General features: G+C 43.8%; 1 protein-coding gene across 1 annotated transcript; it reads left to right on the top strand.

The window, feature by feature from the left end:
- Nucleotides 1–6,214: 6,214 nt before the first annotated feature.
- On the top strand, nucleotides 6,215–19,380 carry LOC146175713 (uncharacterized). Its single transcript, XM_084581193.1, has 5 exons — nucleotides 6,215–6,236; nucleotides 12,032–12,173; nucleotides 14,408–14,553; nucleotides 18,186–18,315; nucleotides 19,040–19,380. The coding sequence occupies exons 1-5, from the start codon at nucleotides 6,215–6,217 to the stop codon at nucleotides 19,281–19,283; spliced, it is 684 nt and encodes a 227-aa protein (XP_084437319.1). The 3' UTR covers nucleotides 19,284–19,380.
- The last annotated feature ends 6,572 nt before the right edge of the window (nucleotides 19,381–25,952 follow it).

Raw genomic sequence — 25,952 nt, 5'->3', positions numbered from 1 at the left:
GAACCACTCAAGCTCTAAAGGATTACCACTGTCCTCACCTTTAGATGCCCTTTTGTTTTCAGGGGTGGCATAACGGTGCCGCTGCCCTAGTGAGAAAAAGAAAGAAACTCCTTGCCTGGTTGCTTTTTGGCAAAGCCAGCACGTGATACCTCAAGAAGAGTTACAGTGCAAGAAATAAGTGTCGCTCGTTGCATGAAACATCTGCTCGTGTCGGTTCTTTCACGTCCGCTCCTTTCCCACTGTCACGATGATGACCTCTTTAGACTGCTTTATAGGATTTCTTCGCTGTATGAACCTTAGGAACTCGTTTCGGCCACCAGAACGCAACACCACATCTCCTATGGAAGAAACTATTGGTCGGACTCCCTGCACACAGAAAGATTCTCATCAAAATGCTGCGGGGAAGGGGGCTTGAAACTTACGTCCTTTTCTTCGGGAGCCTAGGAACATAACTTCTAAACCGATATATATCCACCATGCAACAGGCAGCTTAAGCACGGCTTGAGAAAGCCCGATCTCTTTTGTGGATGGCAATCGAATGCCCCTCTTTAAGCCCGAAAGAGACGAGGGAGCGATACGTTCCCCAAACACTTGGGTGACCTGATATTATAGTGTGCAGTTGGCAACTTTATAACCCGCGTTACATTAGGGTACCCATTTTATCAGTGGTGCTTATTTCATAATTCTTTTTACCCTGTAGCATCTCTGAGCAATGAGTTTGCTTTCTACAAGTTCGCGTTCGATTTCATCCTTTTCTTTTCTGTTTTCATTTTGCTCACTCCTGTTTTTTGAATTTGATCATTGACGGGGTTGTTTTGAACCACATTTGTTATATCTGTAAACAACGTATTATCCGCTGCACGGTTTGCACAGTTCCTGTCGGCCCACTCACAAGGACTCGGTTCCTTCGTCACCTTAGGAAACTGCTATTTATAAGGAGTATGAAAATAAGGTTATTGTTATTATTATTATCCTCGTTCTGTATCTTGCTACCATGTAACAGTGTTATCGACATAATCTGTGCTAATATCCAGAAAACTGATCCTTAAAGGAGCCCCTCAGTCGTCCTTTCACGTCCTCATAAGCACCACTTAGATGGTTGAAAATATAATGCTGGCGATTTTCAGAGTAAGTGCTCGAACACTGCCCCAGCATGAAGTGAGTATGGCCTTGGTATATGACAGTGGTAAAAGGCCTTGCGCCTCCTTGCCCGCATCTTGGTGATCTTCCTCAACGGTGGAAAAAGCAGCAGAATGAAATGAAACACTCGCACGTGTTTGCGCCAGCCGTAACGGAGTGCGCTGACAAGGACACTCAGGCCACGGTCACGAATATTTTTTGTTATCATCGTTTTCGTGCCGCTTCCATGTCTCCACTGCGCTGAGAGTGAGCTACCACAACATTGCAAAGTGTCCGACGTGAAGTAAACAGACGCAGAAATCAACCAGGTTACGTGAGAACACTTTTTTTTTTGTTGAAGGTGGAGTTGCGAAAGGCTACGTAATTGAGTGGCGCATTTACAGTAATGACGCTTGCTTGAGGGTAGGAAGGCCATGTTACGTGGCTGCAGCTTTCCCAGCACTGGTGGGCAAAAAGCAAGTATAACAAAGACGCAGTTTCCATTTCTATGCCTTTTCTTCGGGGTGGACGCATAAGCGGGAGCTCTAGTCTAGAAGGTAGGCAGAAGCAGCCGATATCAATTTGTCTATCACGCAATTAAACCAAACCAAGAAAACATACTCGAATTTCTCATTCAACCTTTGTATCCAGAGAAATGCAGATATGTACTTTTTCTCGCGTTATTTTTATTACTGTAAAAAAATATTATTTCTGTAACATCAGTGCACGTATCGATTCAGGTCGCACTGACGGACAGGGGCCAGGAGCTGCTGGAAACATATGGGTTCCGTAACTAGGGAACCACCTCCTCTGGTGCCTGCATGCACCATCGAATTATTTTGGGCATAATAAATGTTGATTCCTCCTCCTCCCAAGACACGTTAGAAAGCTATACGTACAATAAAGCGTTCACTAAGTGTCTCTCTAACAGCTTGCTACCAACGACCTTTTGTGGCCAATGCTATATTTGTTGCCTTTATTTCAAAAACACTGCAGGCTGGCTGATTTTTCACAGGTAAGCCGGTTTACATGCAATACATCTAATTATATAACATTCAAATTAATCAATTTTTCCAATATATTGATAACGTTTTATGTATTGCGCGCCCGCGTTTAGTGCAGAAAGCAGGATTTCGAACCTTTATGTCTAAAAATTAAATTTGTGTTTTCTAATTGTGGTTTTTTGGGAATGTTTCTGGGTTAGTGTTCTCAATTATGGGTTACGGAGACTGCGGCGGCCTTTCGGTTGAACGAGCCATATACGCCATCTCATAAAAGGAGCTCGCATTCTGAAGCGTTGTGTAAGTTGTTCGAGAAGTCATCTATTACATTGGTCAGCAGACAGCAAATCACTGGACAAGACTTGCATTGTAGATTATCAAAACTTACACGAAACCAACTTCATAGGAGCAGCGTATCGGGCAAACTGTAATTCTGCTAGCATGACGTATCCCAGCGTTGTCACATCATGAAGTTTCATTGGGTGCACAGCCATTGTGGTATGGCAGGATGACAGCGCTAATGCGGGAGCTAAGCTCGCCCGTACCGATCAGGCTTCAGTACAAATATATTCCTCGAGGAGTGACGCTGCAGCCTTATTGGCTCTGTCAATGCAGAGTGCGATGCGGTTACATTGGAACGATGTAAGACACCAGTGCGACCGCGTCTGTTGACTTGATGAAGGTTTACCTCAGCTGCGATCAAAAGTTAAGAGTCGTGAGAAAACTCTGCTCCATCGCTTAGGACTTGGTGTACAGCTTACGGCTTCGCTTACGGCTTCAACTCTCATCCTCATAAGATGAGAGTTGAAGCCAGCCAGCCCGAATTGCTTGAACTGTATTATTTCAAAGACAATATTTCAGCTTGTCTCGTAGCCTGAGTCGCTTTGGGACGTTGAACTCCAACACCAATATTTCATGTTATTTGCGAGTGTTCTCATTACACTGATAAGAGGAGAACCTACGAATCTGCTATCATGCAGGTGGACAGCCGAGTTCTTGCTGAGAATACTACTTAAGGTGCCAGGGCGAAACTTTCTGGTAACTGGCGTGTGATGAGCGCTCTCTTCGAACTTTTTAGGAGAAACGGGTTTAGATTCTAGTCTGTGACATTTGCGTGTATTGCGCTGCGTGCGAGGACACCATTTACAGTCCGTACCCTACGTGCATACGTGTTTCTGTTGTTCTGGCGCAGTGGCGTGCTCGTTTACGAGTTTGCGCCTGCTTGTGAAAACACGGAGCTCCTCTCCGCAGCTGCAGTGGTATGTGTATAGTGATGAGTGGTGTGCGCGCATGACATGCGCTGTATGTTCGCTGAGCTTTTCTGGCGCAGTGCGTGGTGTACGCAGAGAATTGTGCCTGCAACGAAAATACAAAGCTCTTCTCTGCAACCCTGTGTTCATGTGACAAGTGATGAGTATGAAGACATTTGCACCATAGTTGCGTGACACGAATCTCACCAAGTGTCTGTGAGGTCTCCTCAGTAATTTGGATCACCGCAAATTATTTCATTGCACTTTGACATCATCACCCTCAATTATCTCCCTCTCTCTCGTTTACTTCTTATCTTCCTCTTCCCCACTGTGGAGTAGCAGGCCCGGGTCTCTACCGTTGGCTGACTTCTTCACATTTCTTTTCATTAAATAAATTCCTCTCTCTCTCTCTCAGTGAAGAAGCCCTTTGATGCTGGAATCGCATACCGGTAGGCTAAGGTTTGTGCTGCTGTTTGTAGACGAAGAACCGGGGATTTCTGGCGTTTTTGAGGCATTCGCTGCCTGGTGTACCGTTAGTGTTCTTTTTGAAACGTGTTTTATAGGACCGCATTACGGATTTCTTTTTTTTTTCTATTCAATATTCGCACCCATTTTACCTTGACTATTGCTATTATTGCTGCCACTGATGATAACGTTGCTTTGGTTGATTGAATATCGGAATACAATGTTAGTAATTTTACGCAGCATGATGTCGAAAAGACGAAGAATAAGAAGAAAAATAACCCTTCGCTCGTGTGTCCTATGTGTCTTCATTTTGTCCTCGTCCTTCTTTGCGCTGTATTTTTCCATCATAATCCTTGGAAAATGCTTTCTTTTCGTCAATGTGAAGACATTTCGGAGAAACAGTACAGCAGGAGTGGAGCCAATATCACCGTTTATTTTTATCGAACGAAGAAACAGAATGGCGGCTTTAACTGTTTGCACAGCACGTAGAGATAAATGTTCCAAATAAATTTCCCCTTTATCTTACAGGCCTCACGGTGACAGCGCAGCTCAGATGTGTTGCCGGATCAGTCTTACGAATGGCAGGAATGCTAAATATTTTCCTAGGATGCGACATTTTCTAAACTTGCAGGTTGGTAGTATAGGGGTACAAAAAAAAACTATATTCATTTCCAAATATAAGTTGTTAAGAAACTGATATTTTTTTTTGCGAAACGTAGTAGGACTGATAGACGTGGAGGCTTCACGCACGTACTGGTGCTGGAATTCATGACGAGTCGAATGACGAGCTCATACATGCTGTGAGTGGCTTGTTTAAAAGGCAGCGTGGTAAATTGTGGGCAACTACTCAACGTCTTGCACGAGATGCATGTTAAATGCACTGCACCGAACTCAAGTCTTGAGACCAGGTATTACCGTGTGTATACCCCAGGGTGTTGAGCTGAGCCAAAAAGCGAATACATGCTCCGAAGTTCTACAAGTACATAGAATAGGTGACTCGAAGACATACCTATGATTTAAGGCAAATTGCCTTCCCCAGGGAAAACATTTAGGTTCTCGCAATGGATTGTAAAGCCGTCTTTTAACTTAAGCAAGAAATGCGAGAATACATTTGCAGTCATCAAAAGTTCTGATTTTGAGTTGTCGCCGCACCCAAGGGAGGGCAGAGGGAATGACTTGCTTGCAGGAGCCGTTTGCGAGTTGGAGGTCTTACATAGAACGCATATAGCAGACAAAAATAGGCGTGGTGCAGAAGCAAACAGCGCGGCTTTCTTGTGTCTGGCACGTGCAGAGAAAGAATCGAGGTCAGACCCAAGGCGGTTTCACATCGCCCTCACTCGGGCACGACAGGCGTCAAAGAATGTTTGCGCACTGTACTCTTAATGTGGCAAGGTGTTTGTAGGGTGTACTTAACTGTCTCCAAGTTCCGTATGGCTTCAAAGTACCATTCTCAAGGGTTTTCTGAGAATAGAAATACGACCTGAGTTTAGCTGCTGTGGGGGCGACACTGTCAGTGTGATTATTTCCGCACAAAATAGTAACTTTGTTTATTTCATCCAAAGACGAAAAGCGCAGAGGGGCGTTAAGTTTGAAACAATACCACTAATTGACACAAAACATGCTAAACGGAACGTAAATACATAAGTTCAGGAGAGTAAACTGCTGGGTTATTTGTTCATATTGAATAGAAAGGAAACCGGCGAAAACAGACGCAGGACAAGAGCTTAAATGCTTAAATGTGCGCCTGAGGCAACACCGAACAACTTTGGGCACTGACACATGTCAAGAACTTACATGTCCTTACATGTCAAGAACTTGCATGTCAATGACTGCAAATGTCCCCCTCCTTTTTGCACCGCTAGAATTACAGGACGGGGGAAATCTAAACGTGAGCCTGATCAAAAAGAGTGAGCATAAATGCGTAAGTGATCCGTCAGTGATTATCGCTGAAAAGGAGTGCAAGTGTTTATCATTATAAATGCCATTTCATCATGTGGTGCGTGAAGTGCGTTGTCTGTAAGATGTCTGCGCACGGAATTCATTTAAAGTGAGTATTCCTTCATCGGAATAAATCAGTTGCAAGTCCAGTGATGTGGTGCGTGCCTTCTTTGCTCTTATCCTGCATCTGTTTCGCTGGTTTCCTTTCTATACACGTAAGGTATGTTTCAGACAAAACCGTTAGACCGAGTAAGTTAGCTTAACAAAAATTTTACACAGTTATATGAAAAAACTTTAGGAGGCTCATTATTTCCGATTCAGATTCGTTAACCACAGTCTGATAAATTTCGTTATTGATTCTCATAATAAGGTAAAAAGTAAAAAAAAAAAATTCGAAGAATTTGGAAATGTCAAGTTTTAAAGGCATACAGCGAGTGCATGATGTTTGTTGCCAGCCACTTAGGTGAGTAAATGCTCGGGTTGCCTTCGGGCGGTATCATTCCGTGGGATGTTGTAACTAACATTGACAATCTCGCATGTGCAAGCATTTAAAAATGCCAAGAATGGTACACACACTCCTTTGAAGCAAAGATGACCTTTGTAATGAATGTTTTTTACAATAACTTGCAGAATTACGAATGATAGGGCTTGCAATCGACTGTACTTCTTTATTTCTATTATCGTGTTGCCTATGGACCTGCCGCGGTGGAGCAATGGGCTGCTTAGCCTGCTTCGCTTCCATCAAATCCCGGATGGGGCAGTCGGGTTGGCGAAGATGAAACGTAGAAGCCGCCAGTGTGCTTTGCGATGTCTCGGAGTATTAAAAACCCCAGGTGCTGAAGTTACTTTCGAGTCTACTATCGGTTCCTTCCTTCATGGTGTGGATAAACTGCCCACTGAGTCTGAGGCAGTTACTGTGCATTTCCTTCCTTCGATGCTAATTTTAATTATTTTTTTTTCTTGCTGATGCCGAGTTTCTTAAGACACAGTCCGTTGATAATATCTGCAGCCGCATTGTCATGATAAATAATAAACTTTTCTCCTTACATCATCCGTATTATGAGGGAAATATAGAGAGCTACTTTCAGCACCAGTTTATAGACCAAGGAAGCGTGTAGTCATTGGTGTAGTCATTGGTACACGTGTTGGAATTGTGCGCGGCTGAAGTGAGGACAGCAAGGGGCGCAAATTTTTTTTTTTGCCATCTATTACTTAATTATGGCCTTACCATGGCAAAAACGCGTCGAAGGTTTTAGGACAGCACCCACTTCTAAATTATAAAGCAACTAATGGACGCGAGTCGGCCATTTAGGACTGAAAACCGCCCTTTCAGATGCGAGTAAGGTGCTCAATGTATTCGCACTAATTATGTATTCGCACTAAGAAGAGTATCATCCACACTTTGGGGTTCAAACTCTTCGATCGCGTTGCGTGACGGAAATGAAAATGCTTGCTGTCTTTAATTGGGAGCGCAAAAATAGATTTTACTTCTATGTGTACCAAACCTCCATTATGCTGGGTAAGTAATATGCCAGAATAATTTTCCAGTAAAAGCATGATTCAAACTCTGCGGTCTGCCGCTGCACTTGCTTCGACGTGGTAAATATCTAGAAGCATTAAATTACGACTCTTTCTGAATTTTAACGTTTGTAGTAAGATGCTCTCAACCGAACTGTTAGAAGCAAGATTTCGCAGCTTTTCACAATACTGAAATTGATTAAAGCCGCAGAGACGTAAATAAATTTGTGGAGCAAACATCGATGGTTCTAACTTCAGGTCATGCTGACTGGACGGTACTCAGTTGGAGCGCAATCGTTTTCCCCCTTAACATTTCATGTAGCACACTTCCCCATGCTATCTTCACTACTACATGCTTCACGGAGGCCGAAGACGACCTTCAAGACACCCCAGGAAAACGTTCTTGCCTTAGGGAACGCAATGTGAATTACAAGCTCAAGCCACGACCAGTGTGCTGTCAACAGCGCATGTCTTTTTCCCTTCATTGTCTGTCCCGTCTTTAAGCAATCTTTCCGTCGTTCCTTTTCAACGTGAGTCATTCTGGCCGTCTCTAGCCTCGTTTTGGTGTCTATATGTTAATTTTTCCTCGAGATGTCAGCAAATGTGGCCTAACATTGCTTAAGTTGTACGGGCTAATGAAGCCCCAACTATTTTTTTTGTCCCATATTGTTCCCTTATGAGAGTTTGCACAAAGGGGAAAAAGTCAATATAAATTGAAAAGCGTTGAAAACTAATAGCCGATGTTAACCATTTACGAGGGCGTCTGAAAAGCTCATGGCCAAACCCAGAAGTAGCGACCTTGTGTAGAAATTTTGTATTTGCTTGCACGCACGCACGCACGCATGCACACACACACACACACACACACACACACACACACACACACACACACACACACACACACACACACACACACACACACACACACACACACACACACACACACACACACACACACACACACACACACACACACACACACACACACACACACACACACACACACACACACACACACACACACACACACACACACACACACACACACACACACACACACACACACACACACACACACACACACACACACACACACACACACACACACACACACACACACACACACACGCACACACACACACGCACACACACACACACACACACACACACACACACACACACACACACACACACACACACACACACACACACACACACACACACACACACACACACACACATATTTGTGTGTATGTGTGCGTGTGTGTGTGTGCGTGTTGTGTACGCCTTCGCTCGTGTGTACGTCTTCTTTCTTTCATCTCGTGTCTTTTTGCGCTGTGCCCTTCCAATGTGTGTGTTGTGTGTGTGTGTGTGTGTGTCAATGCTCTTGAAGTCAATGCAATGAAGACAATGGAGAGTGTGTCAATGTTTCTTCGAAGAGGCATTTATGGCGTACATAGCCGATTCCTCAGAAAAAAACAACAACTTCTACAACTCTTTTTTTTTATTCCATGTGTAGGAATAAATGATAGTTCGAGGGAAGTGAGTCAGGGGAATAGTGCGGATGCTGGAAAGCACTGGAGTGATGTGCAGCCATCGCCACAGCCGTGTGTAGAGTGGCTCACAGTCATGGTGAAAGAGCACTTTTTTCCGGAGTGTCCTGTACTATGCTTTCCTAATTGCTCCCTCCAGACAATGAATCTGAGTTGCATAATGTTCCCTATTGGTGGTTCTACCTTTCTGGAGGAGTTATAAAGAAAGTCTGACAACCTTGAAATCCCAGAAAAATGATTCCATCACCATGCCAGCGTATGTTACCACGTTTGCCTTTCTTGGCGGTGGGAGGTAGGATGTTTCGACTGTTTTGAGTCTTCTTTGTACTCATGACAAACGTGGTGCACCCAAGTTTCAGCCATTGCAAAGAATCTCTGCAGAAGATTCTTATTAGCAGCTTCAAACAGTTACAAAATTTCCGCAGAGCGAAGTTCTCTCGGACGCTTCTTCTGTAATGTCAAAAGGTTGGGCATCCGTCAGCCGGCACTTTGTGCATATTGTGCTTATATAACTTTGTGCAGAAGCTGTGTTAGAATATGGCTAACACTCTCCAGTGATACGCACACACATTCTGCAATATGTTGCTGTGTGGCTAGTCGATCAGCCAATAAAATGTCTTGCTGTCTTGCACGTGTTGTCATTTTCATCTATGCATGTTGTTGAGGAACGGCCACTGCATGTAGCATATTCAATTGATGTCTGGATCCTCTTAAAGTTGGCAACTTACTTTTTAAGTATTGCATGAGCAGCAGTGCTCCTCATAATATCTCCAGTATGTCCTTGTGAATTTCTTGATACGTCGGCTTTTTTCTTCAGAAGGTATTAAATAACTGCTGACTTCGCGAACTTTTTTCATTTCGATGTCTCAGCTTCGGTACCTTAGTTTGCATCATTCTGTTGCACATAAAAAAATCAAAATAAGTCTGAATTGTTCTTGAGACCAGTTAAATAACTGGCGAATATAGTGCACTGCAAAACGAAACTTTACAAAAAAAGGACTTCATGGGTTGCCGTCGAATTTTGTTTAGGATGGCAAAAAAAAAAAAATCCTTTTTGAACCGAACATTTAAAAAACGAAGAAAAAAACGAAAAAGCAAAAGGATGCTAGAAGAGCAGCTGAAGAAACTCAGCCTAAAAAGTTTTTCTTCACTATTATTGCCTCCGCTAAGCATCGGTGATAGCCCGCTTTATCAAGCCGCCGGTTTCATCCTGCGAGTTGGGCAAGGACGACCAATGGTTAATCGTAGTGGCAGAATATATTTATGAGCCGAGAGGCGTGGATAGCCGATCGTGTGCTTAGTATACGCCTAGTGGCACCAAAAAGTCCGGCTTCTTCAGACGGAGACGAGGTCCCCTTATAAGTTCCCCACACATGCGCGCCATATCATTAAGGCTTTTATAGGTTAAAAGAAGACAAAAAAGCAGCGAAAAACTTTCGGAGTTGTATAAAGATATTCAAAGCTTAAAGCGTTGAATAAGAGAAGCATCAGACCGCACACAACACGCTATGTTTTCACGCCGCCACATCAGCACCTGGCCGTAGCTCAACTCAGACCTCTTTGAGATGCAGCGTCTAGAAATGAGATTGTTTGGCGCCTTTTCACGAAATGGCCTCGTGGGTGTTAAGCACAAATAACGCCCGCGATAACTCTGTATACTTTATAGTTTTATTGGTTTTTTTGCAAGGAGAAGAAACAAGCTTTTGTTCTTGCAGTCCGCGGCATTGAAAAGAAGGCTGGAAACAGCATTGTTTCGTGGAAACTTTGGAGGTCATTGTGCCTCCTCCTCCTCCGAGGAGACTCAACAATTTGATAGAAGATAGCCTAAAATGGCATCAAGTGAAATTATATCATAACTCCAGGGTCGCTGTAAAGATGACTTTTTAGTTATGAAACCTAACCTTTGGCTGCCCAAGCTCTGGAGGATATGTTATTCTTTCCTGTGTCAGGTGTTGGCGGAAGATAATTCTTGCATCCGCCGTTGGCAACTGCTACCGCCGCTTTCCCACAGCGACAGCGACAGCGTGGTGGTGGAGAAGGCGCGGGGACACCTTATTTTCCTTATGTAAACGGTTCTCCTTTCTCCCTCACGCGGGCACGTACTATATGGCAGAAGCTGCGCTCTAAAGTAGTAAACTAAAGGAAGACAAATGCAGTCTCTTCGAAGAGCAGTAAACATACACGAGAATCACATTAAGGAGCGTCGAAATGCAACAGCTTTGGGCACTCGTGACACGCACGGCCGGCTCCGTAATTATCCTGGACATGCCTATATATAAACGGTGGCGACTTTCGCTACTTTGAGACATCGTCCAAGACAAGTCTTCGGGGACACGTTCGGTTGTGTATACCATCCCGTTACTGGCCTGCCATGGAGCTACGTTGCGTTTTCGCTACATTGTTTCTTTTGTGTGAGTAAACGGTTTCTTATTTCTTTTCATCTTAGGCCTGCGTTTTAAGCATGAAAGCTGAAGGAGTTTATTCTAAAAGTTCCAACTAATTGATCGCAGTCGTCATAAACTATCACCCAGCTCGTTTCGTACAGACAAAAAGAGTAACTTTGTTCTTGACTGTCAGTCTGTGTCAGTGAAGATGCAAAAGAAATTTAGTGTTATTTTTGAACAACATCAGGTAAACTCGCATTCCACGTAGTCACAGCCGTACCTCTGGTTAATCATGCAGTTGACCCTTCAACACCTTTATTTTCTAGCTTATGCGGGCTATTAGAGGCGTAATTTAAAGCGCGCCTGGAGATGGACGAAAAATGTTCACTTTTTTGTAAACCTGCTTCAACGCTGTACGCCATCTTGCACATAGTGAAGTGGCGGCTCACATATACGCCAAGAGATATTCTATGAGGCCGTAGCTCTTCTTTCTCAGGTTAAAAGCGAAGAAAGTATGCAGGAAGATTTTTTTTGAGAGCTAGCTGAAGAAACTGATTGAATTACGTGCTGCAAACACGTTACTATATATGTATATAAAATAAAACTATACACATATATAGAAACACCAATATTTATTATTGTTTCTAATTAATGGCCAAGCCCTGAGTGGCACATTTTGTTCCCGATCTCGATACATAAAGCAAATTGCAGAAAGAGCGGGGTTTGTGCTCACTTTTTTTTTCACTGTAAACTATAAACTGGAGTCCACTTCAAATGAACCAATTTTATCTCGGTCAACGCAGCCGCCCTCGCCTTAAGCGCGGCAGCTCCCACCGAGGAGGAGTGCGACATTCATGCCTTGGACAGGTGTGCCGCCGATCTGTTCGTGTTCACCAGTCGAAACACAGTGCCGGAGAGCGAGACGGACCTCGCAGTATTCTGCAAGTACGCGCAACTTCTAAACTTCTACATTGACGTGCCACCTCTCTTCCTTGTTTGCCTCTCGAAATTATGGATAATAATAGTAATAATTGGTTCAAAGGAAGGGTAAGGTGCAGTATCTGCCACACTTGTTTCTGTGGACACCTGAACCGTGCCGTAAGGGAAGGGAGGAAGGTGGGAGTGAAAGTGGCAATATTAACTTTGCCGGTTGCTGCAGCTGCAGGAGACAGTGGAGCTTTAGAACACTAGTAATAAGCCGGGTTGTGATAGTGCGCAAGGGGCGGGAGACTCGGCCCTGACCGACTCTATGTAGTCGCTAATTTATCAGGGCAGTTCATTGCATTCTATTTCACGTCCATTCGCACGTTGTACTCTGGATACACGTTTATCCCAATTTTTTAAAACGGCAAGCTGAAGTGGGAACGCATTGGTAGCTCCGTTATATAAGCCCGTGTTTATCTGTTTCTTCTCCCCTTCCTCGTTCATCATTCCCAAGCGAGGTGTCAATGAAGCCAACAGTACACGGGTCGCGGGTTCAAGTCCGACTGGTTACTCGTGTTTTTTTCATAATTTGTGATCCAATTATCTTTCTTGCGCCACTTCCTTACATTCATCAATACGACGAATGAAACAAGAAGGATGCATATTACCATGCTTTCTCAGGTTTCAGTGATGGTTGGCTAGATAATCTTGAATGTTAAAACGAGCTCCTGATTTTTTTCCCTCTCTCTGTCCAACATATGAGGTAATTTTGAGGTCAATTTTATTTATTATTTGTTTTGCAAGGTTTAGTAGTTTCCTGGACACTGAGAAAAGAGGCCACTATTTGTATTTGTTGTTTTTATTTTGCCACGGGACATGAGACCACCGCCAGCACGTACGATATTTATTTCATTGTTTGCACGTTCGTTACTCTTTTTACTGAATACCGCAGTTAGCGCAAGAGTTTTTGAAAGTCGTGAAGCGCTCACCTTCCTGTAATATTGCTTAAAATAGTATTAGCATGAGATGGAACCTTCTTTTACCGGTTCGATTGCCTTTTTTTTTATATTGGTTTTGTCTAACTGAAGACATCCTTCCGCATTTTCATTGTCATTGTTATCTGCCTTCATAATTTTGGAAATGTGTGACGTCGACAGCCTGAAAACGATGCCTGCAATGCGCATGCAACTCTGGAGCCTAACATTTCAGTCTCAGCGATTCTTTTTTTTTCGACACCGGCCACATACCTACGAAAGGTGTGTACTTGGCCCCCATGCTCAGTCGAAAAAAAACTACAGAACTGTGTCAAAAATACGACAAAATATTCCGTAGTTCTGTCGTAAAAGTCAGATTTTTCTATAGTTCTGTAGTACTTCTCTGTAGTTCTGTAGTTTTTCTGTAGTATATTTCTGTTGTCTGTAGTTCTGTAGCACTTTTCTGTTGTAACTACAGAAATTTCTGACGTTACTACAGAACGCTTTGTTGTCACAACGGGTTTTCCGTCAAAAACAGCACATAAATTTTGTCGTAACAACAGAAAACTTTCTGTAGTTTTTTCCAACTGGGATGTTGTCATCGACAAGGGAACGCGCGCCGTCACAAGAACAGTTTACTAAATGATTTGGAAAGTTCATAGCTCTCGGAACCACCAGCGACGGAAAACGTTGAACGTCTCTTAACCGGCGTAAATATCTTGAGAAGCAGGACAGCCATTATCCAGCCCAAAAGAAATGCTTCGTGCAGAAATTTTATATTGAAGGTGTCATTAAATAACTAGATTTGCAAAATATGCACGCCTCATGGTAAAAAGAAAAGAACGCATCTGACCCCCCAGAAGTAACATCACTTCATTGGCTCATTTTTCAGCTTTCAGTAGACATTAGTGCTGCCCACTGAGAGGGACGAATTCTGCTCTGCTTCTCCTATCCTGCTACAACATAGTACACATAGACGAATTGGCTCGTCTTCTATGCTGACTTTCAGTAATGCACTCACAAAATTTCTGTTCTTCAACACTGGCCCTTTGCCCAGAGCTTTCAGTCAATTCTTAGACATGAAAATACCGAAAGTTTAAAAGCAGGTGGCAGATAACATAAAATATTATAAGTGCGTAATGCGACGGATAAATTCATCTACATGTCGAGCGCTGTGTTAACTGAAAAAAATTGCTCTGGGTATTGGCGTGCCGACCAGAGCAATTCACTGTTGACTCAGTGACACGTGTCTCTTGCTGCGGCCTCTTTATTAACGCACAGGGCTCAGATGGAAGCCGAAGCCTGCAGCCGCGCCTATCTGAAGAAGTGCACCAGTAGCATCGCTCAGGGAGTGGGCACCGTCTTCCTGGACGACATCAGGGAGGAGATCCAGGAGCGCTGTGACACTTCCACAGACTATCACAAGGGTGAGGCGCCAGAAATGGTAGAATATGACACCCAAGTGTTCCGTTTCGGCGCACTATATGAAGTGGCGCCTTCAGGCCTTGACCATGCCTTTATACTGGAAGGACTGTACGAGGATAATATTCTTAACTCTTTGTTCGGATATTATCCCGAAGCGCCCGAAGGCGTTACAGCAGGGGGGTTACAACATAGAAAAGAAAAAGTCATTTTCATTAACACGGCACACACGCTCCTGTCAATCGGCTCCATTCCGAGATCGAGCTAGCGAAGAAGTTATTTGCGTAAGTGCCAATCAGTGCATAATAGTTTCACATTTCAAGAATGTGATCAGTGCGCCGGGAAACATAATGAGGGCCTTTCAGATAATTGCTTCTATTAACACCAGTGTTTTCATAGAATACTGAATATATTAGTTTAAGCTTTAATTTTCCACGGCGAGTGGCCCATCTGAGCTCACCCCTCATGGCACTTACGCTACCCCTCGTGCTGAACCACTCCAAGAAAAATATGGTTGCACGATTTTGAATGTTTTTTATGTGCTGAACAAGCTTCTTCTTCGAAGGGTCTCATAGCACACAGCCGTATTCCATTATTGGTCGAACGTTGCTTAGATAGGTAGTGTTTTTTAACTGGACATGCGAATATCTCAAATTCCTTTGGATAAAGTTGAGTGCCCTACTAAGCTCTATATGTACCACGTCATCGATGCGTGCGGCCCAAGAACGATCAGACGCAGTGTCAGGGCTAAATACCTATATTGAACTTCCTTATGCATTGTTATTATTCATATATAACGAATGAGTACGCTTTTTTATTTAGTAATACATACTTGAACACACTTATAATATTCAAATCCATCCTACAAGTGGCACACCATGACAGAATTCGGGTTAAATCGGCTTATAAACAGAAGACGTGACATTCATTAACCATTTTTCGACACACAATACAGACATCCGTCAAATACCGCATAGATGATGTAATTCTTTCAGAGGTGTCATTCACAGCGAGAATACGCTTAGACGTTATGCAGTTTCATGCTCCCCTGGGCTTCCTTAAAGTCTGGCATACTTTGCTAGTGATCTCTATTCGTCTTTTACTATTTCAGGTCTCAGTGACGTGCTTCTTTGTCTATAATTGTATGCTATATGATGATAAACGTTTGAAGGCGTATAAGAAAGATAGTTCTTTGGATATACTTTTAAACATTAACGCAATACATTGTAGGCAGTCTTTAGCGATGTAGCGATGTGCTTACTAGACAGGCACCTGTGCAAGAATTCGGAGTTCTTAAGCTCAAATTTTTATTGGGGCGTAGTGCATGACGGGTGACGAGGAGGAGCGACAAGTATATTCCCAGACAGGAATGCGGCATTTTCTCTTGCATCGTTTCGACAATCTATGGCTGCACAATTGTTTAGCCGAATTCGCCTTCTGAGAGTGAACTGCTAAATGTTTCCGTGTGGCGCGACCTCAACGGGACGTGAAAACAGCTGGGATCCAACGGCACGTGTCGACCGCTAGCTCGCAAACAGCCTTACAAGGTCGCGGAAAAGATAAACCATTTTCACTCGGCCCTACCGCTACTTCTTTACAAACGAGGAAGGAAGAACATACGTTGCCTATGGTATGTTGCCGATGGAAGTTTTTCAAGATGCGTGTTTGTTTGCCCCAGCAATTGCCACAATCCTACACATCCGAGGGATAATGAACTCTATCGTGAATGCGAACGTCCGCATTGAGAAGCACCGGTTAGATATAAGTGCTGAGCGGGGTTGGACACGCGCCAGGATTCGAGCAGGAAATTGCGACGGACATAACATAGCGTCCGAGTCCTCCAGTTTTCCTTCAACAGTCGTCCAGTGCTAACCGAGAGCCCGTAAATGAACGGGGCGTGAGCATCTGGTTATTGAGACAATGTATTGTGCGTTCTTTGTTCATCGCCATGTTCCTGCCGGCCTATTATTTGATTGATTTGAACTGGTCGCGGTGTGTGTTGGCGTGTTAGTCGCTGAAAAACGAGACAGATATGTGATATAAATCTTGCACAGGAAGAGCTGTTTTTGCTTTGTACAGTCAAAACCATACATCTAGGGCGCCCTGCATGTAATGACCGCACAAAACAAATCACCAGATATATGCGGTTCATTTCGGTTATCTGATATGCAGACATATTCTGATTAGTCAGAACTGGAAATATTGTTAAGAGAGGTCAAACGGAAACCATGGTAAGAACACAGCAAGAATCGAGGAACGGAAGAAAAGTTATGACTGTATATTTTGGAGAAAGGGAACAGCGGGGAATATCGAGGAAACGGGAGCTCAGGATATTCAAGATGAAATAAAGAAGAGGCAATAGAGATGATTGAAAAGGAGTGACAAGCGGGGATATTGAATGTGGCAGAAAAGGAAAAGTAAACGGTTTTGGTCGCAGGCTGAAATCGAGTGACACGCTGAGGAAATTTGCTGGAAAAGCACGACCTCGTCTAAAGCGAAGCAGTAATAATTGAAGCTCATCAGGAGAACCATTTCATTTGCAGTAAAATCAGCCCGGCTGATGGTGGTGATGCCGAGAAGCGGGGATATGGTCATAATGATGTGAATGAGAAAACTTGACAGAGGGATAATCTTCATAAAGGTTTCGTCTCTATTGCGGTAATGTTGTGTTCGTGCTGAACACAGCATGTATGAGATAGAAAATGGCCTCGAAAAATATCACACTTAGCTGCTATCCCCATTTGGCCTGCGTTGCGGGCTTCAAGGTTGATTCCAGTTTAGTTACATAATGAAATCGGACGAAAGCCTCTGCTTCTACGTGGCTTCATCTCTTATCCGGCTGTTTTGATGCAGTCGTTCAATAAGGAGTTTTCTTCCCAAGTTATTATTCGTCATATTCTGAGAAATTTTCGAATTTTTTTATTAATTTCAACGGAATTATTAGATTTGATGCAGGAAGCGACAGAATTGGCTTTAAGCGACAGCCCAAACTTCTGAATAAGTTTCATTTCAGAGGCAGCCAGGTACAAGCTTGTCAGCATTTGTGATAATGAGATAAGCTAAAAGGCTGAAGTCGAACCCAGGGAGGTGAATGCCTCAGTTCACGGACAAAACGTAGGGCAAGTTGACATTTCAACACTAGAGTTGAGGAAGACAAATATTCTAGTTAAAACTTTATTCAGGAAAGTGAAGCCTTCTTGTCTACCGATGTTAATGTTGGTGCTTAGTCATCTCCAGTTTGCTAAGTGCACCGATGATAGCTAAGGTGTTTCCGCAATTGCAATTGCCAATTGCAATTTCAAAGCAATTGCGAACAATGTGTAGATGGTACCTAGATTGTAATGTTCTGCGTTGCTTCATTTCACTTCAATTTATTTTATTAAAGACCGCCTCCTGGAGGTATTAAAGAAGTGGTGTGGTTACAAAATTCTTCGCGGTTAGTTCCCGGACGGCAAGACACAACGATGACATTTATGATAGAACAATGGAGGCGATGAAAATCAACAGAGAAATCCATCAGCGATTGTTGCGTTTTGCAGAGACTACGAACTGTCAAAGTGCAGCCACTCTGACAAAATATTTTGTCGACCTCTATGCCAGTATGCCCAGCGAGTGACGAACATGGCTGTTATTGCAGAGTATATCAAGCACGCACCCTGCTTGAACAAGGTGGGTTCCCAGTTTAACGCCTGCATCAAGGCCACCACGGCAGATCTGGATGTGGCTTCAAGGCTGCCTGCCAAGCAGAGAATCGGAGGAGCCTGCTGGTAAGTACACGCCTTTGTGCGACGTTAACCACCTCTTGCTTGCTCAATTGCCATTGTTGCAATAATTGGGGCACAAAAACGCCGTGCTACGATGCACCACATGATTGTGCTGCTGCTTCGGCACCGTTATTGAAATATCGTTTGTGCCTGCTTTCACCTTGGAATCAGTATTGCCTAAATAACACAATTTGCTCCGAAGGCATGGCCTAACTTTATTTTTTGAGACAACGAACGGCACTCGACTCGCGGATGTTATAGGTTCGTTGGACACCAATAGAGCGTATTGCTTTTTCTTTTGCATCTATTGTAATAACATCTGCTAGGGAAAAACCCGACAGCCTTTGGTTTTAATAGCATGTAGAATATTACAGTCTGTCCATGCTGGTCGCATGTACTAATTCATAAGTGACCAGCCATATGCGATATTCCTAAGTCCAGTTAAGGCTGTAAGTTGTTTGCGGAGCCCTCTATCAAACCATCAAGGACTTCATACTCTGAAACATAAAAAATGGGAAAATTTGTATTTTCTACGTAGGCACCGCTCTGCGTTTGACTGCGGTCTGTTAATTATTACTGCCTGTAGCCGGCTTGCTGCGTTTTTGTGATTTCATTAATCTTACTCAATAGCTTAACATTTCTCGAAGGGAATGTCGGTTATACCTGGGATTCTTCCGTTTCTCTCTAACCTTTGCCTCCCTCCGTTGCTTTGCCCTGCTTTCCGCAGCCAGTACAGCAAGCTGGAGGTGTGTGTGGCCAAGGCGGTTGAGCCGGCCTGCCCGCCTGAGACGGCTGAGTTCGCAAGCAGCGTACTGCAGCGCTACGCCGGCGAGCTGCTGGGCACCGTGTGCGTGGGGTTCAGGTCAGGGGACAAGTGCAAGGGCATCCAGTACGATGACAAGCCCGGTGACCCGACGCTACGCTCTATCATCACACCTCTCATCAAAGTGGGTTCTGCACTTGGTGGATAAGGCGATGACGACGGGGACCAAGAACGAGTATTGTCTCTCTACCTTCTATTTGCGGTCACGAACTCTGCTACGATCCCACCGGAATAAAATCGACGCTTGCACTGAAGCTGCTTCTTTGTGGAGACTCCTGAGCCATTTTCTTGTTTCTTTCTGGCACTTGCTCTAGAAACACACGGGCATATATCAATACCCGCAAATACTTTTGTGACTGACACATTTATTTAGAGATCTACCCTGAAGTCACTAGACTCCACACAGATCCTTGGTTGAATGATATAACGAAGTACAGTTGCTTGGCTTTCAAGCGTCCACAGGACGAAGTTGGGTTTGGGCCGGTCTCTTCTGTACAACTCAAGACGGTCAAGTTTATGGATTGAAAAATAGAACTGACGCTACTGCACAATGCCCTGAAACGTCAAGAGTGTAGCCTGAGACCACACCGAAATCTGGTGTCAGGTGCCTGAGTGCGTTCTTTACATTTTTCAGTAACCGCTTATGATTCCAGTGTACTCTTGTGCTTGCCGATGCGTAGTATCTTTGATAATATTCCGAGCCCTTCACTTAAGTAAAGATGGAAAGAAAATCTTAAGGTCATCGGTGGCATCCTCAGGTTCGCTAATGCATCTTCGGATTCTCCACACACAGGGCATGAAATGCTATTGCGCTCGAGAACAAATTTTGAAGGAATATTCACGTGAAGCTCTAATTTAGACATAACGAGCAAAACGAGGCCATAAAAAAGGTCTGAGTTGGCTACAACAAATTGAGGATTGAATTTTGTAATATAAAGTAATATTATATTTGTATTTCTCTTTCCCCCTTCATGGATCACTGCCTTGTCGTGGCGGAGGGGCTTGCGAAACTCGATGAAGTCGTGAGCTCTGCTGTGTAGGGCCACCCAAGATAGACAGGTCACGGCAGAGAGTTCTGACAAAATGTGATTCACTGGAGAAGGTAATGGCAACCCACTCCAGTATTTCCTGCCAAGAAAACCCTATGGCCAGTCACAATACCATTATCGATATGGCGCCGGAAGATGAGCCCCCCAGGTTGGAAGGCGTCCCACATGTTACTGGGGATGAACAAAGGGCGATTCCTAGTAGCTCCAGGACGAATGAAGCGGCTGGGCTAAAGCCAAAAGGACGCTCAGTTGTGGATGTGTCGGGAAGCGACCGGAAAGTCCGATGTTGCAAGGAGATATATCACATAGCAACATGGAATGTAAGATCTATGACGCAAGGTAAACTGGATATCGTCAAGCGAGAAATGGACAGATTGAACATTGATATCTTGGGTATCAGCGAGCTCATGTGGACCGGAATGGGAGAATTTAACTCCGGCGACCATTATGTCTTTTATTGTGGGCACGAATCCAAGAGAAGGAATGGGGTCGCTCTCATAGTAAACAGAAGAATGGGCAAAGCAGTGCTAGGGTACAACCCCAAAAACGACCGAATGATTTCACTTCGGATCCAAGGTCACCCTTTCAACATAACAGTTATCCAAGTCTATGCACCGACCACTGCTGCTGAAGAAGCTGACGTTGAGAGATTTTATGCGGACCTACAATGCCTTTTAGACCGCACCCCATCATCAGACGTCGTTTTTCTCATAGGAGACTGGAATGCTAAGGTCGGGAGTGAAGAAATATCCGGAATTACAGGCAAGTTCGGTCTTGGTGAGCCAAATGAAGCTGGGCAGAGGCTAGTAGAGTTCTGTCAAGAAAACAACCTGACCATAGCGAATACTCATTTTCAACAGCACAAGAGGCGCCTGTACACATGGATTTCACCGGACGGTCTGTACAGGAATCAGATCGATTATATTATTTGCCGGCAGAGATGGAGAAGCGCTATACAAGCAGTAAAAACAAGGCCTGGGGCCGATTGTGGCACCGATCATCAGCTTCTTGTTGCCAAAATTAAGCTTCGATTGAGGAAAACGCAGAAAACTAGAAGGCCTTTCAGGTATGATCTGGATCAGATTCCATTAGAATATGCTGTGGAAGTGAGGAATCGATTTCAAGAATTAGATCTAGAAGACAAAGAGCCCGAAGAGATGTGGACTGATGTTCGTGATATAATACAAGAAGTTGCTACTAAGGTAGTTCCAAAGCAAAAGAAATGCAAAAAAGCAAACTGGTTATCTGAAGAGGCTTTGCAAATAGCTGAGGAAAGGAGGATGGCAAAAGGTATGGGGGAAAGAGAAAAATACAAGGTTCTCAATGCGGATTTTCAGAAAATAGCAAGGAGAGATAAGAATGCCTTCCTGAACATACAGTGTCAAGCAGTTGAGGACAACAGCCAATTAAGAAACACAAGAGCTCTGTATAAGACAATCAAAGATATCAAAGGAAGCTTCTGTGCTAAGCTGGGCGTGATAAAGGACAAACGAGGCAAGGACCTCACTGAAGCCTCAGAGATAAAGAAGAGGTGGCAGGAATACACAGAAGAACTGTACAAGAAGGACCCGGATGTGCAATCCCAACATAGGACGGTTGTGATTACTGATCTCGAGCCGGGCATCCTGAAGAGTGAAGTTGAATGGGCCTTAGCCAGCCTTGCTAAGAACAAAGCAAGCGGAATTGATGGTATTCCAGCTGAGTTGCTTCAAAACCTCAACCACGACGCTGTTAACACACTGCATACATTATGTCAAAAGATTTGGACAACCCTGCAGTGGCCACAGGATTGGAGGAGGTCAGTTTACATCCCCATTCCAAAGAAAGGCAGTGCCAAAGATTGTTCCAACTACCGCACGATCGCGCTTATTTCGCATGCTAGCAAGGTGATGTTAAAAATCCTGCAAGGTAGGCTGCAGCAGTATGTGGATCGGGAGCTTCCGGACGTGCAAGCTGGGTTTCGCAAGGGCAGAGGAACTAGAGACCAAATTGCCAACCTTCGCTGGATCATGGAAAAAGCAAGAGAGTTCCAGAAACCCATTTACTTCTGCTTTATTGATTATGCGAAAGCGTTTGACTGCGTAGATCACAGCAGATTGTGGCAAGCTCTCCGAGAGATGGGAGTTCCAATTCACCTCATCTGTCTCCTCAGGAACCTGTATGAAGGGCAAGAGGCCACAGTCAGAACTGGGCATGGTCATACTGATTGGTTTCCGATTGAGAAAGGGGTGAGGCAAGGCTGCATACTGTCGCCCTGCCTATTTAACCTATATGCAGAGTGCATCATGAGGAAGGCCGGTCTGGACGAGTCTTCAGCTGGAGTGAAGATTGCTGGAAAACGTATCAACAACCTTAGATATGCGGATGATACCACTTTAATGGCAGAAAGTGAAGTGGAACTCAAGAGACTTCTGATGCGCGTACAAGAAGAGAGTGAGAAGTTTGGGCTTAAACTGAACATTAAAAAGACGAAGATCATGGCGTCTTGCCCTATCAAGTCCTGGAGCATCAATGGACAAGAAGTGGAAGCTGTGACAGATTTTCTGTTCTTGGGCGCCAAGATTACCTCGGAAGGAGACTGCAGCCATGAAATTAGGAGACGCCTGCTTCTGGGAAAGAGAGCAATGGTTAGCCTTGACCGCCTAGTAAAGAGCAGAGACATTAGTCTGCCAACCAAGATCCGTATAACCCGTGCTATGGTCTTTCCAGTTGTGATGTATGGATGCGAGAGTTGGACTGTGAAAAAGGCTGACCGCCGAAGAATTGACGCGTTTGAATTGTGGTGCTGGCGAAGACTCTTAAGAGTTCCTTGGACTGCCAGAAGATCAAATCAGTCGATATTGTCGACCATAAACCCTGACTGCTCATTGGAGGGTCAAATTCTAAAGTTAAAGCTCAGCTACTTTGGTCATCTGATGAGAAGAGAGGAGTCGCTGGAGAAAGATTTGATGTTGGGAAAGGTTGAGGGTCGCCGGAGAAGGGGTAGGCAGCGAACGCGATGGTTAGATGGCATTCTCGAGGCATTGCAGATGAAGCTATGTGATGTTAAGAAGATAGTGAGAGACCGGAAAGCGTGGCGTGACATGGTCCATAGGGTCACGAAGAGTCGGACACGACTGAACGCCTGAACTGAACTGAACTGATTTCTCTTTCGTCACCGCCTTGTGAGATAGGCTAAAGCAGCTTGCCACATGGCCAAAGATTCGCAGTTTATGCCAGTGATCGTTTACCCATGGAAACTGTAGAAACATTAAAGTCGTATGATCATTTAAATATATTTGCCAAATACATATAAGGCGTTTCAGAACCAAATGGAAAGAACGTACAGCACGAACCTAGGTAAACGGAGCCTAATGCTCACTATAATTGCAAACACACATTATTCACTCGACAAAAAATTATTGACGAATGAAAAAAAAAAAATGCACTGAATTCTGCTACCAGCCCGCATATACCAATGTTGGCACCTTGAATTAGCCAATATGCGTAAAATAATCGGGGGCAGTAATGAGCTGCCCGTACCTCTACTGGTGCTGTGATGAGGGAGTCCGAGAAAGTTTTGAATTGAAGAATTAGAGGAAGGACTATACTCTAAGTACGCGGTTTCTCGTTCCTTCGAGACTGGAACTGCAAAGAATTAAAGGAAAAACTATGCTATAAGTACGCAGTTTCTGGTTCCTTCGAGATTGGAACTGCGTGTCAGGTTTGGTAAGAACTAAAAAAATAGGAACGTTCAGAATGGAACGATATTAAAAACAATCAATCATAGCACAACGTACACATTGTAATAAATACAGGAGGAGGTCCCAAAGACAACGGCTGCAAAGGGGTCCGCCTGCTATGACTTTGCAGAAAGAGGGTAACATACAAACAAGAGAGGACGAAAATGAACTGTTTCACAACGAAATTTTTAAAACACACAGGAAGGCAAGGTGATGCAACTATACAAGAAGCATAATTAGAGCACATGCTATATAACGGTGTAAATAGAGGGAAACAATTCAAGTTAGCGCTCGGCACGTTCTAATCAACGAAACAGTTATTTACCCTGATTGAAGAACAGTAAGAATACTACGTTTGAAAGCGTTAATTTTAGATGATTGCTTTATACTAAAAGGTAGTTAACTGTACAAAAATTAAGCAGAGGAATTAACTGTCAGTTTTTCGTAATTAATTCTAGGCTTTGGTAGTGATAATTGTATTGGAAAGAGAAACGAGGGAAACTCTTGTGACGAAATTGATACTATAAATTATCGGATTGGGAAGCGACAGAAATTAAAGAGAAGAATGCCAAGAGAATAGTGAATCATGGATGAGACTCCAGTCATATTATGAGCATGTAACAAGAGTGCACCCTGCATAAATAGTTACTGAGCTCAATAATGACTATGGCTAGATTCTGTATGTGTTGAAGCGGTTCTATCCGTGTTCTATAGGTGTTTCCCTAAGAAGAAGTGAAATAGGTAATGTGGCTATGGTTGAAAGCGTAGTAGAGGGCAATGAGTGTGTGTAAGTTAAAGCAATGTCGTACGTAAGTGGGACCCCTTATGTCATTTTTCTATTTAGGCATCCCTCATAGCCTGAGTCGCTTTGGGACGTTAAAGCCATAAACCAAATCAATCTATTTAGACAGTTGATATGAGTGATGTGCAATTTTAAGTGGCAGTCAAGGTGTATTCTAAGAAAGATCGCATGATCAATATCAAATATAATGGGACAGTCAAGAACAATTTGTGGAGATCAAGCCTTATAATGAGGTGAGATGATGACAAAACTAAATTAGAGGCAATAATAGCCATTAATAGTCCGCTTGTTTCGACCTCAGGGTGCTATGTTTACTTCATCATATGCTATAGATGCAGAATCAATATGCAGAAGACTAAGGTAATGTTCAACAGCCTCGGGAAGGAACAGCAATTTACATTAGGTAGCGAAGTACTGGAAGTAGTAGGCGAATATGTCTACTTAGGACAGGTAGTAACCGCAGATCCGGACCATGAAAAGGAAATAACAAGAAGAATAAGATTGGGATGGAGCGCATTTGGCAAGCACTCGCAGATTATGTCTAGCAGCTTACCGGTATCGCTAAAGAGGAAAGTATATAACAATTGCATCTTACCTGTACTCACCTATGGCGCTGAAACGTGGAGGCTAACCAAGAGAGTTCTACTTAAGTTGAGGACAACCCAGAGGGGTATGGAACGAAAAATGGTAGGGGTAACATTAAGAGATAGGAAGCGTGCAGAGTGGGTCAGAGAAATAACTCAAGTTACCGACATTCTAGTGGACATTAAGAAGAAGAAATGGACATGGGCAGGACATGTAGTGCGAAGAGAGGATAACCGATGGTCGCTTAGGGTAACAAACTGGATTCCAAGGGAAGGAAAGCGTAGCAGGGGGCGGCAGAAAGTTAGGTGGGCGGATGAGATTAAGAAGTTCGCAGGGGTCAAATGGATGCAGCTAGCACAGAACCGGGTTAAGTGGAGAAATATGGGAGAGGCCTTCGCCCTGCAGTGGGTATACTCAGGCTGATGATGATGATGATGATGCTATAGATGTGCGCGTAAAGAAATTCTGCACATATAAGATGTAGTATCTTATATTGTAGTATCTTATAGGCATATAATATACATTGAGAAGTGATCACGAACAATGGCAGATCATTAATGTGTATTAAGAAAAAAGTAATTCAGGGATGGATCTTTTGAATTGAAGCTCAAAGCGCTAAGCCGCAGTTCTTAGCCCGAGCTTCTCCACAAACACGCAGC

The sequence above is a fragment of the Amblyomma maculatum genome, chromosome 10 (assembly GCF_055883805.1).
Source record: "Amblyomma maculatum isolate TAMU_Amacu chromosome 10, ASM5588380v1, whole genome shotgun sequence".
In the NCBI taxonomy this organism is placed as follows: domain Eukaryota; kingdom Metazoa; phylum Arthropoda; class Arachnida; order Ixodida; family Ixodidae; genus Amblyomma; species Amblyomma maculatum.
Note: the sequence above shows the minus strand (reverse complement) of the source record. Positions and strands in the feature narration are given on the sequence as shown.